Source organism: Prionailurus viverrinus, chromosome C1, assembly GCF_022837055.1.
Source record: "Prionailurus viverrinus isolate Anna chromosome C1, UM_Priviv_1.0, whole genome shotgun sequence".
Lineage (NCBI taxonomy): Eukaryota > Metazoa > Chordata > Mammalia > Carnivora > Felidae > Prionailurus > Prionailurus viverrinus.
The window spans coordinates 13,664,238-13,681,647 of record NC_062568.1 but is presented as its reverse complement, the minus strand read 5'-3'; the positions used below and the strand labels follow the sequence as shown (position 1 = coordinate 13,681,647).

The following is a 17,410-nucleotide window of genomic DNA, read 5'->3' as shown; positions in this document are numbered from 1 at the left end:
TGAAGGCAGAAGCTCCTTAACAGTCCAGCCTTGGAAGTGACGCAGCATTGCTGTCACTCCCTGTTGGTCGACACAAGTCACAGAACCAGTGAAAATTCAAGGGAAGGGGAAAGGGACACCATCTCTCACTGGGAGAGTGGCACCATTACCAGGACCATTCACATCCTCATAGAACCATGGGGAGGATTCTTCTGAGACATGAAAAGCACTTAGCATAGCATGTAGCACGATAGTTTATGTCAGGCTTATATTTAATAAATGGTAGTTTCTGTGAGAGTGGGAATAGAGAACTGATGCCTTGCAGGTATTGGGCAGACCTTGATTGCAAATGAAGATACTCAACTCAAACTAGCTTAGGTCAAGGGAATTAACTATGAAAAACAATTAAAAGGGAATTAATTACCTGGGAAGTGCAGGGGTGAGACTGAATTCAAGCACAACTGAACCCAGAGGGCCAGACGATGTCATAGGTCTTTCTCCCTTGTCTTTTTCCCTCACTACCCGCCCCCCCAACATCTATGGTTTCTAGCTTATCTCTGCCCTTCTTTTCACGCTGCCTTCATTATCTCCTGCTGCAGATAGACCTTCTCTATATGTCAGCCCTATGCCCACATTCTTAGAGCTGGTGATCTAAAAAAGAATGGCTTTCCCAGACAAAGTCCTAAGGAAGACCCTGATGTGGTCAGCTGGGGTCACTTGCCCACCCCCAAACCAATAACTGTCCAGGAAGATGTACTACCGTGACTGGGACTGGCAGCCTGAGCTAAGACCACAGGTATTGGGGGCACAGGGAGGAGAGTAGAGTTTTTCAGTGAAACAGAAGGAAAGGGAACTCACCCTGGACGTAACAGACCTTAACCATGGCTTTCAGTGTATCTGTCCTCCCTCCCCACAATGCCTCTGCATCTGCCTCTTGACCTAGCCTGGTTCAGCCCTCAAGAATCACGTTTGGGATCCCAGAGTGAGGCATATATGGAGAGGGGTATCAGGCTGCAGTGGGAAGGGAAGGGCATCTGAATTTTCCTTCCTGCCTCATCCTGACTCCTTTAGGTCAAACGCCCGAGCTTCAGAGAAGTTGGACTCAGAACGTTCAAATGCCCGAACTTCAGAGAATCTGGACTCAGAACCTCTTCTACTCAAGGGGGTTTGACAACTTACCAAGGGTGGGAGTGGAACTGGCATCATGGGCAGCATGGAGGAGAAATGAAGCTTACTAAATTACAGTTATCTTCAGGGCTCTGCCTTCCCCAGGGCTGGGTTCAATACTAAAAAAAAAAAAAAAAAAAAATCTCCTGCACTTCTCTCAGGGACCACAAGAGGGTGCACAGAGCCCAGCTTCCCTATTAACAGGGACCAACAGACAGGACCTGCAAGCATCTGCAAGCATCTGGCTCAGAGAGCCGTGGACAGGAGAGGGTAGGATGAAAGGAAGCAAGGAGACCCACGGACCAGCTTGGGCCAAGCTGCTAGGGTTCCAGACTGTCTCAGACCTCTGGGCTGACCCAGACCTAGGGGCAGACGCCTGCGTCCCAGTGTCTATTGCCAGGTCTTGGTGCGTGGTGTGGAGTAGGTGATGCTAGACTCCCCCATGGGCCAGAGAAGGAAACTAAGACAGTGGCATGAACTGACACCACCCCAAGCAGGTGAAAAGGAATTCAGAGGAAGTAACATGATAACAGTGAGGAAAGGCCTAGTTTGCCAGCTTGACCTTGATCAAGTCAATTAATTTCTCCGAGCCTCAGTTCTCCCGTCATGGAATGGGGGTGCCTGATAGCTTTTTAGTACACTGGAAGAGAGCACTGCAATCTTCGAACCGATGGTCTCATGTTGGTGGTCCATTTTCCCTGACCAAGCTCAGCAGGAGTCTGGGAACTGCCTTCTGTGAAGGGTGAGAGCCTTGGCCTGAGAGGCACCATTTTGAACATTATTTTGGTCATCTTTAAGCTCAGAGATGGCTCTGTGCTCTTGCACTGCTGCCTGGGAAGAAGGCGGGAAGCAGAGCTCAGAAATACGCCCCCCCTCAACCCCCTTGCTTACCCAGCTGCTCAGCCCCAGGCACAGTCTGAGCCATGAAGGTTCCCTGCTGGCTGAGTGGTGAGGGACATGTGGTACCAGGGACATGGGGGAAGAGCACAGAGGCGCCCCAGATGTGTGCATGACCACATCAGGGACAGCCAGAATGCAGGCAGATGGGTGGGGAAGCTGCTGGAAGGCCCAGGATCAGCCTAAGGCCAAGGGCTCATTTCCCCTTCCTTCCAATGACCAAATACACTAGGAGTTTGGGGGACTCAAGCAGCTAGTTATTCCCCCTTACCTTGCTGAGGGGCACTGGTCCCTGAGGCCTGAAGGATGGGATAAAAAGCTCTCTTCTCGGTCTGGGGCTGCCTTCCCTTCCTCTTCACCAAGATGTTCTCTTGCAGAACATCAGGACTGAGCTTGGCCTGGTCCGGGTTGGGGCTGTGAGAGTCCCACCTGTTCTCACCCTGGTGCCTCCTCTAGCCCTCCCTTCCCTGTAACCTCCTCCAGGGTTGCCACAGCTGGAACCATTCTCTGAGCTGCCTTTCATCTCTGGTGCCCCCCCCCACCCCCAGTGGCCCCTGTAATTGTGGTCTCAGCTGGCGGCTGCGGGGGCTGGGGCTGGGCTGAGGGCCAGAGCCAAGGGCAGGGCCAGGGTGGGGTCTGGGGGTTGCTGATAGGGGCTTGCCCATGGCAGGGGTCATTTGGGACTGGGGCTCCAGTCACACACTCTTTCTGGGCCTCATCTCCACATATGCCAAGGCCCCTGTGCCTACATATGCCCTCTCCTCTCTGCACTGAGAAGTGCCCCAGGCTTGGGTACTTTTAGACCCTCATGACATCAGGCCAGAACTACGCCCCAGTGCAAACAAGGCTTGAGAATCGTTATTTGCCTCCTGGGATTTTCAAAGAAAGGGACTTCTCCCTCTCTTTTACACCTCTGTATTTCTTGAGCTGTTAGAGGGTGGGGGAGCAAAGAGACCTCCCCTCGGCAGAGGCAGGTCAAAGGAAAAAGAAATCAGTCCCTCAAGCAGGTCAGCAGAATTTCCCAAATGTGGTCCTCATGAAAATCACTTGGGATACTGCTAGAAATGCAGACCCCCAGGCCTTGCCCCCCGACAGGCTGATTCAGCTGCATTGGACCGGGAATCAGTATTCCCCACAATGGCGTACCCCAGGGGATACCTATGATGAGGCATCAAGCCTGGAAAGGCTAGTGTGAGCTGTATCTGGGGAGTAAGGAGGTCTGCAAGCTGGATTATGAAGCCATTCCCTGTCCCAGGTTGGGCCTCTTCCTAATCCTTTCTGGGTCTCAGTTTCCCCAACAGCCTGGCTTGTCCCTGTGGTGTCTTCTCCCACCTCAGGCTCCTGCCTACCTTCCTGTGCTGAGTCTGGTCGTGCCCTATCCTTCCCCATACCCCAAACCCTCCCCAAACTCTAGTCCCAAGCTGTCCCTGTCCTGCAGCATGGTGAAGGAGAGTGGGGAGGGCAGGGGGCGGCTGGGGTCAAACAAGGCTCTGGCTGACGCAGACTGCTTCCTGCCCCCGGCTGTTTTCCTGCTGTCCAGCCAGACTGCTCCCCCCATTGCCCCACCCCCACCCCCAGCAGCCTCAAGCCCTTAATTCCTGACAGCTGCGATGGCTGCCGGCAGAAATGGGGGGAAAGGAGGGGGGAGGATGCCGTCAGCCTGCTGTTGCTCGGGCTGCCCCCACCACCTGACAGTCTGGGGACAGGGAAAGCCCCACCCCTCTCCCCCAATTCCCCAGGGATGGGCAATTCCAGGAACGGGCCCCTTTTGTCTCAGAGCCCAGAGGCTCCGGTAGTTTGTCCTTAAACCAGGAGAGGGCAATGAGGTTGGGAGGGAGGTATGTGTGTGTAGTAGAGTGAGAGGCCTGTGCCCATTGTACAGAGGAGGATGCTAAGGCCACAGTGGGAATAGGATTCACTATCGGGGCCCAGGTTAGAACCAGAAACAGAAGCTGGAGCCTCTGTCCCTAGCCTGCTGTTTCCTCAGGTCCTTGCCTGGCTGTAGTGTTCAGCTGGGGCGAGAGGACATGAAGGAATCCCAGAGAGGAGTGGGCCTGAGTCAGGAGTCCGGTTTTGGGTGGCTCCCAGAGAACCAAGTACAGGTAGCAAGGGCCAGGCAAGATCTGGAGCATCTGCAGGAAGGCCCAGGCAAGCAGCGCTCAGTGTTGGGGCCACTGCTGCTGTGCTCAGAGTCAAGAGGACTGGGTTGGATTCCAGCTCTTCATTTGCTGTGTGACCTTGAGTAAGTCATGGCCCTCTCTGAGCCTCATTTTCTTAAGAAATAAAAGGGGACAAAATACACACTTTTGGGATTAGAAGGCTCTCTAATACCTCTCCCAGGGTGTGTCACCCCAGGGAGTTCTGCTCCCAGACATTTACTGGAGTCCCAGCACTTTGACCTTCATTGGTTCACTGATCAGATGAGGTGAGCCTCAGTAACCTCATTTCATGAAAGGGCAGAGGGTGGCTCAGTGAGCACGAGGCACCTGTTTAAGGTCACACAGGGAAGAACAGCAAAATCCAGAGGCTGCCAAACCCCTTTACGGGACCCCCCCACACACACACCTGCTACACCAGCCAAGCCTGGGAAGTCCCTCCTGAGGTGGGAGAGGTGGGCAGGGGGGCCAGCCCCTCCCCTCCAGTCCCTGCAGGTGTGTATGTTGGGGAGGACCGCTCCCCGACAGCTGTGTCTCAGCCAGACACACACACTTCGCAGTAACACACACCTTCTTACACAAACCAGCGCGCCCGGCACTGGCATCTCCACGTGCACGCGCGCACAGACCCCAACACCTCTCCTTCCCCAGCCCTCTGCACCGCCGCTTCCACCCCGAGTCCGGAGCCGAAGGGCGCTGTGGCCTCAGGACCCATACACGCCTCCACCCCCCGTAGTGACGTCACCTGGGGTAGAGCCCTGAGACACTCTGCGGGGGGGGGGAGGGAGGAAAGGGGAGGCGGTAGAGCTCCCTGTGCCGGGACAGTCACTCACTCTCTGGGCGGTGGGGCCGGGCACAAACAGCGCCGTCCCCCCTTCAACACCACCCGCCCCCCCCCGCCCCCCGCCCTCCTCGCACGCCCTCGGAAGCACAGGCTCGTGGCGCTGCTCTGGGGGGCTCCCGGGCACCCAGCCTCTCATCCCCAGCCCGCAGCACCTCCGGGCCCCCCTTACCCTCGAGAGGCACCGGGAGTTGTCGCAGGGGGGCCTCGGGAAATTCCCCGGACCCCTGTGCCAGGAGGTGCCCGGTGCGCCCGCCCGCCCCCCCACCCCGAGGGCGGTGCCCGGGGGCGCTGCCCCATGGAGCGGGGAGGCGGGCGCCGTCTGCTCTCGGAGCCGTGACCCGAGTCGGAGCTCCGTGTCGCAGCCGCCCCGACCCCCGCGGATCATGCGCCGTCGCCCCTGGCTCGCCGGTCCCGCCGGGCTGTGAGCCCCCCACTCCTGGCCCGTCACGGCCCGCGCGCCATGGGCAGCACCCACCCTTGCCCCTGGCTGCGGCTCCGACCTCGGCCCCAGCCGCGGCCCGCGCTCTGCGCGCTCCTGTTCTTACTGCTGCTGGCTGCCGCCGTGCCCAGGTGAGCCCTCACCTTACGCCCCGCCCTCCTGGAGAGCTGGGACCCCCAGCCACGGGGGCCTCCGGCGTTCCCTCTGGGGCAGGGGACCCTGGAAGGAGGGAGGGACAGTGTCTCAGAAAAGAGCTGGTGCCCAATGAAAGACAGTGCCCTCACAGGAGGGGGCTGAACTGGTGACAGAGTATGGGCAGTCCAGGGAGGCAAGGCAGTGCCCAGGAAAGTGATGGCTACTGGAAGAGGAGGTGTGTGTGCGGAGGGGAGCAAGTGCCAACCTGGAGTCCATGCCAGGCCAGGGGAATGCACCCCTACCCCAGGAGTAAGCTCAGACTGCGTTGCTCCTCCTTGGAGATCGCTCCCAGACAGGGGCATGGGTTGGGGGCTGAAAGGGAGTAGTTCAGGTGGGGTCACTGTGACACTGCAGCTGGAAGGGTTCTCAGTGTGTGTGTGTGTGTGTGTGTGTGTGTGTGTGTGTGTGTGTGATATTGTGAGCCCTGCAAGCTATGTTGTTAAACAGCAGTCTGTGTGTCCACATATATGTGAATGTGCGAGCTTCTGGATCAGTGTATGTTAAGATGAACACGTGTGTATGCTTGTGAGTGTCTTTGTGTACGTGTGTATAACGATGCCTGACTGAAGCATGCATGCGTGGAAGTGTTCCTGGGTCTGGGTGGCCATCTCCATGTGTGCAGCAGTGTGTCTGTGTGACTGTGACTGTCTGAAACATGTCTTGGGAGTGGTCTCCTGGGGATCGCTACGTATGTGAGCATCTATGCCTGGGGATGTACTTATGAAATACTGTGTACGCAGGCATTTCGGATGTGTGTCCATTTACACGTTAACCTGTGTGGGTGTGCGGCTGGCTGGGTGGTGTCGGAGGAAATGAGAGGATCAAGGACAGGAGAATGCTTTAGGAATATACATGATGGGCCAAACCTTCAGAAGCAGGCGTTGGAGAAGAGGAACTGTGGCCTTTGGGACTGAGTGTAACTTGTTGAATGGGGCCCTCCTAGCTCCCCAAAACACTCACCCACACCCAACCCCCACACCTGCAGGTCTGCACCCAACGACATTCTGGGCCTCCGCCTCCCCCCGGAGCCTGTGCTCAATGCCAACACGGTGTGCCTAACGTTGCCGGGCCTGAGTAGGCGGCAGATGGAGGTGTGTGTGCGCCACCCCGACGTGGCCGCCTCAGCCATCCAGGGCATCCAGATCGCCATCCACGAGTGCCAGCACCAGTTCCGGGACCAGCGCTGGAACTGCTCTAGTCTCGAGACTCGAAACAAGATCCCCTACGAGAGTCCCATCTTCAGCAGAGGTAGCTGCCCCTCGCCCTTGCCCTTCTGCCCACCCCATTCAGCACCCCACCCCCAAAGCTATCTGCCAACCATCCCCACTGCCTCAAGCTGGCAACCTCCCCAGGTGCCCATCTACCAACCATGCTGCTCCTCTGCTCTTTCTGGTCTTGGACAGTCCATGGGGGCCAGCCAAACGGGGAAGATGTGTCTCCAGCCTGCGCTGGGTGGGCTGACCGTAGCAGGTTCTGTGCCCGAGAGTTGACTCCTGGGTTATCCTGCCTGGTCATTGACACTGTATATCTCAAGCCTGGGAAATATAAGTATCTGTCACCTTCCTCAGTTTACCCTCTACCCTCTAGTAAACAGCACTTGGGATGGAGAGCCCGTGATAAAGTACCCAGAGTCAGTACGGAGGACTTTTGCCAAATGGGGTAGGTGAGGGAAGCTGGGGCAGGTAAAATGTCTGTACTTCTGCAGAAGTTCTTCCCGGCAAGGTACACCCCAGCCTCTGTGTCATTCTCACCGCCCCCGAAAACCTTCTCTGAATCAGAGGCACTGGGTGTGTGCCCGCCTCCTGCCCAGCAGGCCCGACCGCCCTGCCAATCCCTCTTCCCCTCACAGCCCAGAGAAGCCACAGCCCGATCCCTGTCCTCCCTCTGTGCCTTCTGAGTGACCCAGGGCCCACCCTGACAACCCTTAGGGTTGGAGATGGCAGGAGGCCTTGTCACTCATTTCTGTTCCCACCCGTCTCCTGCCCTGGTACCTTAGGCCTTGCCTCAGGCCTTTTGGGGGAAGATAGGCGTTATCCATCTCTCCTCTCAGCTGCTTGAGTGGGACAGTGTGGGGACCTGGCTCTGAGACTTGTCCAATTTTCTTGCCCAGTGGAGGAGGAGTTGTACCCCTATATTCTGTGCCCTTGGGGTCCAGAGGCTTCTAGGAGAGTCAGACTCTAAAGCACCCTATTCCGGAAAGAACTCGGCAAGCTGGGGCCTTTCCCTTTTCACCAGGACCCCTACTTGCATCCCCTGGGCCCCCAAGTCAGGGGCCACCGCCGCCTCCTCCAGCCCGGCCCCAGGCCGCCCGCCCCGCCCCCGCGCGCCCTCCCCACCTCCCTCCCCCGCGCGCCCGGGGCGCTGTTTCTATCCTGCCGAGCCCAGCCCGACGCGTGTGGCGGCATGCAGCCGCGAACTAATCCCCGCGGGCCGCGGCAGACGGCTCCCGGCCCGGGCCGCGCGGCTCTCCAAGGGGCACCCCCGCCCGCCCCTGCCCCGCGCTCCCGCCCCGCCCGCCCTGCCGCACCCAAGCCCCACCAGCCGTCAGTCTGCGGCTGCCCGGGACCCCCGGCGGGGCGCCCCTCCCCGGTCGGCCCCGCGCTCGCCCACGCCAAGTGACAGGCCTGTGCCTCTCTCCTGCCCGGGCCGGGCCCCGCCGGTGCTCGCCGCCGCCGCGCGCCTGCTCCCACTCCGGGTTTCTAGGTCACCCGTGCGCTCCCCGACGCCCCGTTTCCCCTCCAGCACCCGGCCCGGGAGGTGAGGACACCGGAGGCCTTGCTTTGGGTTTTGCTCGCGGGGGTTTGAATAGGCGCTGAGGTCTCACCCCTGCCGCTCCAGATGAGGCAAGGCAAGACAAGCTCTTCATCCCTCTTCCCCGCCACGGTGTCCCCAGTTCCCCTCTGGGCCTCCTGCCCCCTCTAGATAGAGCGCGCCCACGCGTCCTGATTACTTCGCCCGCTTGAGGCCCGTGTGGCCTGGTGGAGGACGTGGGGTCTTTGAAGCTCAAGGGTGAGTTCAGAGCGGTGGAAGCACGCGGGGTTGGCGCGGTGCCAGGCGCTCCCGGGTTCACCTGCAGTTTAATAAGCAGGAGGTGAGCTGGGGGGACTGGTAGGGGGAGAGGTTAGGGGTGGAGGGGGGGAGACTTGCCGGGGCTAGCCAGGGCGGGGCAGCGCCCAGCGCGTGGGGAGGGGCGGGACAGCTGCGGCCGGGCTCTGGCAGGGGGGCTGGGCTCTTTCCTTTGGCCTTGGAACACTGTCCTACCTATGTGGCTTTTGCTCCTGCATTGAGACATCCCATTTTCTACTTGTCCCTCCTCGGAGGGGACTCTAGGCTTCTGGAAGAAATTGCCACTTTCTCTTTCCAGGGGCCACCATTACAGCCCTCTCTCACTCGGTATCTGTGTTCACCCTCCTCTGGGGTTATGTCGCTGTCCGTCTTGGCCCATCACTTCGAGGACTACCTAAATTTGAATTCCACGGGGTCACTCTTGGTGGCAGCCATTCCCCTGGATGGGGTCCTTCCCCCAGTTCCCCTTCTTTTCAAGTTATGAATTGTCCCCTGTGGGGTCAGGTGACCTGTTTCCCCCAACTGGAGTACTGGTTGCTGACCGCTCTTCCAACCCAGACTGCCAGTGGGATTCTCTTCAAGGTGCACTCTGCCATGTTTAAAATTCAGAGACTGCAGGGAGGAGGTGGTCCCTGGGACCTGCCACCTTAATACTGTTACTGCCATCTAATTGTCCTGACATCTCCCTGAAAATGGGTTGGGCTGAAGGGATGGAATTCCAGTGAAGGAGAGAAGAGTGCTTGAGCACCTGGAGTGGACAAGCTTGGGAAGGCAGGGCCCAGACCCATCTGGAATGGATGGAAAGAGGGGGCATGAGGCTCTATAGCAAGCAGGGTTCTCAGCCCAATGGAAGCCCACAGTTTGAGAGTCTGGCCTCTGTTCTCCAAGGCTCTGGTTCTTTCTTCTCCCACCTCTCTTTTACATTCATCCTTGAGGAGTCTTGGTTTTATGGCTAGGCCTCCAGGCGTGGGGTGCGTGGTGGCACTCAGATGAGGAGAAGAGGCACAGGCAATTATATCCCAGGATCACCTAAAGTTCCATTATTCTAATAGCACCCAATGAATTCGCTAATACTTATTAAGTACTTGCTGTTTGTCTGGCACTGTTCTAAAGCACTTTATCTGTACTTTAACATCCTCGAACAATCCCCATGCGATAGGTCTTATTAGTATCTTCATTTTACAAATGAAGCTAAGAGAGGTTGGGTAGCTTGCCATTAGTCACACAGCTTGTAAGTGAGCTATAGAGCCAGGACTCAAATGCAGGCCAGCTGTCTTTAGAGATTGCACTCAACCCCCTGCCATACTGCCTCCCAAGCTCCCACCATGTGTCCAGAGGTGAGTGGCACAATGGAGTAGTCCAAGAAATGAAACTCACATGCACACACACACACACACACACACACACACACACGCACAGATACCTACCTTTGTTTGTACAAACGTGTAGCCACATTCAGTGTCACCCCTAAGTGTTCCCACATGCACACAACCTCTTCCTCTCTCTCAGGCCAGGCACATGAGCATGCACAGATTATATGCATGGAGGGAATGGAGACCAGATCTCTCCCCTTCCCTCCCTCTTTGACTCAAATAGGCGGGGCTCAAGCTTCTCTGACCCCTCCTGGTTCCCACTGGCTCCTGAATTCTCTCTCCTCCATGCTCCCCTGCCCTCCAAACCTCCTCCCCCAGCCCCTTCCTGGCCGTTGGCTGCAGCCTGAAGGAGCAGCTGACTCCACTTAGATGCTGGCAGTCCCTGTCCCAGATCAAAGGCAGGACGGCTAATTGTGCGTCTTAACAAGCACCCCCCCTCCCTCCATGCTCCAGGCAGCCCAGCTGGCCGTGGCCCCACCCCTCTCCCCCTCCAGCTGGCCAGATGGCACAGTGCCTGCGTCTGCCCCAGACAGCCGGGGCCAGGACCGAAACTGGGGCCCTGAGTGGGAGCTGGGGGCAGAGGCCCAGCAGTCTGGACTTCTCTGAATCTTGGATGTTGGAGCAGAGGGTGGTCACACAAGCCCTGCCTGGTCACCACTAAACGTGGCTGTGACAGCTGCCAGAGGCCATGGGATGGTGTCTTTAGCTGCCTTGGGTAGGTAGGGGTGTTCTATGTAGACTGTAGACTACATTTTTCCAGATTCCTCCAGGCCTGCCTCTGAATGTAAAGAGCCTGGAAGATGGTGGTTGGTCTAGGCTGGCACATCCCCCTAGACCAGCCTCTTGCTCTTTCTTGGTGCTGTGCATAGATAGGACCATGGAAACTGGAAATTGGGCTGGCTGGGTTTCTTACTCAGGAACATGTCTTCCCTAGAGCCAATGTCCTTTAGCAGCCAGTTCCCAGGCCTGGGAGCTGAGAGAGCTGGGCCTGGGTCCTGCTCTGGTTCTGCTCTGTAACCCCTGTGACCTTGGGCATCCCCCTTTTGCACAGTGTGTGTGTGTGTGTGTGTGTGTGTGTGTGTGTGTTGGAGGGGGAGATGATTTCTGAGGCTTGGGCTGCTTCTGGAAGTCTGAGTATTGCCATTTGTCCTAGGAGTGGGCTAATGACTCCCCTAGCAATAAGGGAAGCGCTCAGAGTTCCACAGCTAAAAGGCAAGGGATAAACACAGGCTGTGCTCCCCAGGGACTTAGGTCTGCCATTTCTCTTGGGCCCTACATCCCATGTCAGTGTCTACTCCTCTTTGGCTCCCACCAATTCCCAACATCCCCTTAAAAGGCTCCAGCCCAATCCTCATCCCCTCCTGTCTGTTCATAGCTGGGCTCCTTACGGAAAGGGTCTGGAGATGCCACAAGCTGGAGAGAGAAGATAGACAGGGACAGCCTGCTTCATGGGCTTCTAGTGGCCCATGTGATTTATTCTAAAATGGGTCTTGAGCTTCTGGGCTCTGTCCCTGACTGGGGAAAACAAGAAGCAATGGCCTAAAATTACAGCAGTAGTGAGTGAAGTCAGACAACAGGAAGAACTTCTCAATAATGGCTAATGTTTGTGCAGTACTTACTATGAATAAGGTGCTCTTCTAAGTACTTTAAATTTACTAACTAATTTAATCCTTGGGACAAAAATGAAGCAGGTAAAAACAATCTTGTCTTGCAGATATGAAAACTGAAGCACAGAGGTCAAGTCACTTGGTCAAAGTTGGGTAGCTATTAACAGTTAGTAAGTGGAAGAGCCAGGATTTGAACCCAGACAATCTGGCTGCTTGAGAGTTCATACTTTTAACTACTACACGTTTTGTCAAGTTTTGTTGTTGTTGTTGTTGTTGTCGTCGTCGTCGTTTTGGCTAGACAAGAAAAGGAGGACAGGACCCTATGATGCAGAGGGTGAGTGTGAGGGGTAGGTTTGGGCTAGGGTCTCTGTTCAGTCCTGGTTGGCTCTCTGAGGGCTACGGGAACTCCCAGAGCATGTGCTTCCAGGCTTCAGCACTAGGATGGAAGGATCTAGAGTTTTTTTCCTCTGACTCTCTGGCCTCCCGCAAGCCATCAATCTCCAGCCAGGTCTGGGCTTCCACGACAGGTGCCTATGGCACAGGTGAGTTCTCCTCTTCATATGGAGGCTCTCATTGCTCTTGGCTTCTTCTCCCACTGCCCACACTCTCTCAGTTCCAGAGACTGGTCAGAAACCTGTAAAATGCTCCTAGCTGGTCCCCTCTCAGATGCAGAATAAGGAAGAAGCAGCTTGTGGGGCCAGGAGCCAGACCGTCCTCTGTAAGTAGGCCTCCCCCTGCCACAGGCCCAGACCTTCCCAGAGGATGGCTCAGGCTGAGAACACCGAGGAGAAAAGTAGTGTAGACAAGTCCTGGGCCCCTGCAAGTGGTCGTCAGGGGCTTTGTGCTCCAGAGCATCAAAAAGAAGGTGTCTGCCTTAACTCACCCTTCCCTCTCAATTTTCAACACTCCTGCAGGGCAATGGGCTTATTTCCAGCATTCCTCAAACAACCTCTTCAGATGACCTAGACCCACTGCAGGCAGTGTGGCTGGGCAACGCCCGTTTCCGAGCAGATTTTCTGGGATGTCCTGTGGACAGGAAAAGGGGAAACTCTGCTGGCTCTTTCCTCTGCCTCTTGAATCTGGCAGTCAGGGAGTGTTCTGTAGTGGGGCCTAAGGGGTGGCACCAGGCAGGCAATCTTGGGGCCGGGAGCTGTCAGAGGACACTCTCCTCTTAGTTACCTTCTGCCCATGAACATCTTCTGGGGCCTGGAATTCTATCTCTAGTCATTTATTTTTTTAGCTTAAATTTTGCCTTCTTTCCGCAGGTTTATTTTTAAATTGCAAATATCACATGAGAGGTAACAGATGAAGTCCCTGATCTGAAAAAGAAATGTTTCCCAGATACTTTATGCCCAACAGGAGAGAGGTAGACACGAATTCTGAGCTTGCTAAGGGTGATGTTAGTGGAACAGGGAGTGAAGTACAAAAGAGGACTCTGGGGAGACCTCCCACACTCCACCCTGCATGCAGAACTTCTGATGTGATTTCTGCCCCTCTTCGAATCTGTGTCCTTGTCCCAGACCTTCCCCCAACACTGCGCCTCCATTTCCCCTTTGTGTGGTAAGAAGGTTGGGCAGAGAGGGCAGAGGGATGAACGTGGAGGCCCCTGAGAGTCCTTTCCCTGGATCTCCACCCTCAGGTTTCCGAGAGAGTGCCTTCGCCTACGCCATCGCTGCAGCGGGCGTAGTGCACGCGGTGTCCAATGCCTGCGCCCTGGGCAAACTGAGGGCCTGCGGCTGCGACGCCTCTCGGCGCGGGGATGAGGAGGCCTTCCGTCGGAAGCTGCACCGCCTGCAGCTGGACGCGCTGCAGCGCGGTAAGGGCCTGAGCCACGGGGTCCCGGAACACCCAGCCCTGCCCCCTGCCAGCCCGGGCCTGCAGGACTCCTGGGAGTGGGGCGGCTGTAGCCCCGACGTGGGCTTCGGGGAGCGCTTCTCGAAGGACTTTCTGGACTCCCGGGAGCCTCACAGAGACATCCACGCACGCATGAGGCTCCACAACAACCGAGTTGGGAGGCAGGTGAGAGCCCCACACCCGCCTGGGCCTGCTCCAGATCCCTCTGCCTAGGGCTCCTCCCTTCCCCCCAGGCCTTGCTCTGGGACCCAGAGCTCCCCCCTTACTCAGCAACTCTCTCATTGTCCCTGCCTAATCCAGTCATCAAACATGCATTGGATACCTACTGTGTGCCAGGCACTGGACTAGTCTGGGATGCAAGGATGAGAAAAACCCTGTCCTGGATCAGCCTGCTCGCTTTTTTTTTTTTTTTTTTTTTTTTGTGGTGAGCACTGGATGGGGGCGGGGGGTGGTGGGGACAGGGCTGCAGACAGGGCCTCCGGGGCCTTGGCCTTGCTCTGCCTCTCTGTGGCCTCCCCTATAAAGCAAGAAGGTTGAACTGGGTCATCCAGCTCCCTAGTCTCCCCTGCCCTGGCCCAGCTCTAACGTTCCATGATTCTGTGCTATCCTATGCTGTGACCCTCTACCTGTTCTCCCAGCCTTTCTGTGCAGAATGAGGGATTCCTGCAAGGGGAGGTTCCTCGGGGCCACTGAGGTCCTGTGTTATGGTTACCTTCCTCCTTTTTCTCCCTATCCTTGAATGTTCGTACTCCCTCAAAGGTCATAAATTAAAAAAAAAGAAAAAGAAGAAGAAAAAGAAGAAGGAGAAGAAGAAGAAGAAGAAAGGAAAGAAAGAAAGAATCAATCGCTTGCATTTATTGAGTGCTTACTATGTGTTAGGTACCGTCTGGAGCACCACACCACATCACATATTAGCCTTTTTAATCTTTACAACTACCTATGAGGGTGCTAGTAGCAGCCTCGTGTTCAAATATGGAAAGTGAGGTTCAGAGAGATGAAGAAGCTTGCCCAAGGTGGTGCAGCTGGTAAGGAAGGGATAGAGGCGGATTCATCGCCGGGCAGCTGAGCCTTTCGCTCCACAGGGTCGTCTGCGCTGGGTGCGTGCCTCCACTAAGATGCCTCCTTAGCCTTCGTGGTAGCCCAACACCCTCCTTTTCTGGCTGTTCAGCCCCTATGCCTTCTCTCGGCTCTGCCTGGCCTGCTCAGGCCTCATTTCTGGCTTCCCCTCACCCGGCCTGGCACCTGCGCCTCCTGACTCCCCTTTCTCCTGTCCTCTGGGCCCGGTGCTTCACCGACTCCTTCCACAAAGACTCGGAGCTGATTCAGCTCTTCCCATCCTGACTTAGAGGTGAAGTAAACTGAGGCATATCCACCCTCAGGTCACATCCAGCTTCCACCCAGCCCTGCCCTATTAGTGCAGCTCTTTTCCCAAGCTTCCATGCTATCCCAGCCCATACCAACAGTGCCTCCTACTCCTCGTTAAACTGGTTAATTAATGGCTGCTGTCTGTGGGAAGCGAATGTTCTGGAGCCGTTGGCCAGCCGAGGCCCTGGGCTCGGTCCTCCATGGTGTTGCCACCACAGGCTGCACCTACAAGCTGCGGAGCCCTTTAACACTCAGAGGGCAGGGTCTTGCTCTTCTGGCCCTAACCGCCCAGGTGTGAGGGCCCCAGATCACTGGTCTCCCTGTCTGCAGCTGTGTTTTGGAATGGAGTCCCGGGAAAGGAAGATGTCTCCAGTGTCTCTAATGAGGATAATGTCAAGGGGTCCTTTGGGAGGAGATTCTAGGGCAGGTTGAGAGTTGGGCAGGGGGTCGGTATACCACACCCCTGTAACTACCTCCCTTGGATGCTTGGGAACTTCTCGCTTTCATTGGGCTGAGGGTCTGGCTCTCTGGGGGCTGCTCCCATTCTGTATTCAGGTAGAGCTTTTGGCCCCGGTTGGTGCTCACTGTTCCCTAGGAGGAACTGTGACATTCAGCAGTGGGCAGAATAAGCTCCAGCCGGTATAATGGGGTGAAGGGGAGACTCCTCAGCTCCTGTCCCCTCCTTAGGCTCCCTGCAAAGGGCTGCAGGGCCCAGAGAAGGAAAGGGGCTTTCTCAGCCTCCCCGCAGCCCCCACTCACAGCCTGGATTGAGGCCAGAGGCTTTGGGGATAGGATACAGTGGGGCCAGCAACCCCCTGCTTCTGGCCCCCACCTGAGGGATGGAAGGAGAGGGAATTTCCCTGAGGATCTGGGATCCCCCCTCAGGAAGCAAGAGCCTCCAGCCCCAAGAGCCCCCTGCAGCTGGTGGGAAAGGAGAAGACGGGAGGAAGGAGGGAATTCCCCCAGGACCTGGCCTTGTGGGAGGCGGATGGGAGAACAGCAGAAGAGCAGGCGGAGTTCTTCTCCCGACTGCCTGGCTCAGGAGCTGTGCGCCCGCCTCCCCACTCTGCCCCGCTTTGGGCCTCAGCTTTTGCATCCGTTCAATGGGAGTCGGTTTCAGAAGTCTCCGAGGAGATTCTCGCAGGCCAGTGCCTGCGCTGGGAGGAGGGCCGTGGGGCCGACCGCGGGCGTCACCCCTCGCCGTGCCTCCCTCTGCAGGCGGTGATGGAGAACATGCGGCGGAAGTGCAAGTGCCACGGCACGTCAGGCAGCTGCCAGCTCAAGACGTGCTGGCAGGTGACGCCGGAGTTCCGCGCCGTGGGGGCGCTGCTGCGCAGCCGCTTCCACCGCGCCACGCTCATCCGGCCGCACAACCGCAACGGTGGCCAGCTGGAGCCCGGCCCCGCGGGGGCCCCCTCGCCAGCCCCGGGCGTCCCGGGGCCGCGGCGCCGGGCCAGCCCCGCCGACCTGGTCTACTTCGAGAAGTCGCCCGACTTCTGCGAGCGCGAGCCGCGCCTGGACTCGGCGGGCACCGTGGGCCGCCTGTGCAACAAGAGCAGCGCGGGCCCCGACGGCTGCGGTAGCATGTGCTGCGGCCGCGGCCACAACATCCTGCGCCAGACGCGCAGCGAGCGCTGCCACTGCCGCTTCCACTGGTGCTGCTTCGTGGTCTGCGAGGAGTGCCGCATCACCGAGTGGGTCAGCGTCTGCAAGTGAGCGGAAGGCTTCCTTCCCCTCCCTGAGCCTGGCCCTCTGCGGCTTGCCGTCTTGGCCCGGCAGCAGCGTCGCCCTGGCTCCTGGGAGAGGAGTTTGGACCATCTGATCCGATAGGAACCTCCCGGCTCTGAGGGTCAAGTCTGCAATCAGGGGAGAGTCCAGGCCTGCCTGGACCCCACCACTCACTTCTGGGGGCTCCGGGACTGATTTGCCTCCCTGCTTCTTGCCCTAAGCTTAGACGGCTCAGTTGGGCTGGGGATTGCCCGACACCCACACCAGAGGGCAAGTGTCAGCCAGGCAGCCTCTGGGCCTGTCTCCTTTCGTGCCTTCACCTCTAACCCTGGAAGCTGAAGGGCAGGGGAAAGATGATTAGAAAAGAAGAAATGGACGCAACTGAGCTGAAGTGATTCTGTAGAGGCCTAGGATGCCCTCCCCCAAGGGCCTCTGTCCCTCATCATTCATTTAACAAATATTTATTTTGCATTCTTTGTGGCCTGGCACTCTGCAGGGGACGATGGGTGCTGGGGAGACAGATGTGAATAAGAGAGACACAGCCCCGGCCTCTTGGAGTTTACATTCTGGTTGGGAGAGAGGGACAATAAACAAGTAAATATACAAACCAGGTCATCTCAGACAATGCTCTGTACCACGAAGCAAATAAAGCACGGTGCTGGATGTAGAGTGATGTGTGGGGAGTGGGGTCCCTTTAGTGTTTATTTTTTATGTTTGCATTTTAAAAGCCTGTTTTTATT

The 17,410-nt window shown here is 57.1% G+C and overlaps 1 protein-coding gene across 1 annotated transcript; it reads left to right on the top strand.

The window, feature by feature from the left end:
- Positions 1–5,157: 5,157 nt before the first annotated feature.
- On the top strand, positions 5,158–17,321 carry WNT10A (Wnt family member 10A). The gene is made up of 4 exons (XM_047873839.1): positions 5,158–5,613; positions 6,663–6,925; positions 13,363–13,742; positions 16,161–17,321. The coding sequence occupies exons 1-4, from the start codon at positions 5,504–5,506 to the stop codon at positions 16,656–16,658; spliced, it is 1,251 nt and encodes a 416-aa protein (XP_047729795.1). The 5' UTR covers positions 5,158–5,503; the 3' UTR covers positions 16,659–17,321.
- Positions 17,322–17,410: the final 89 nt, after the last annotated feature.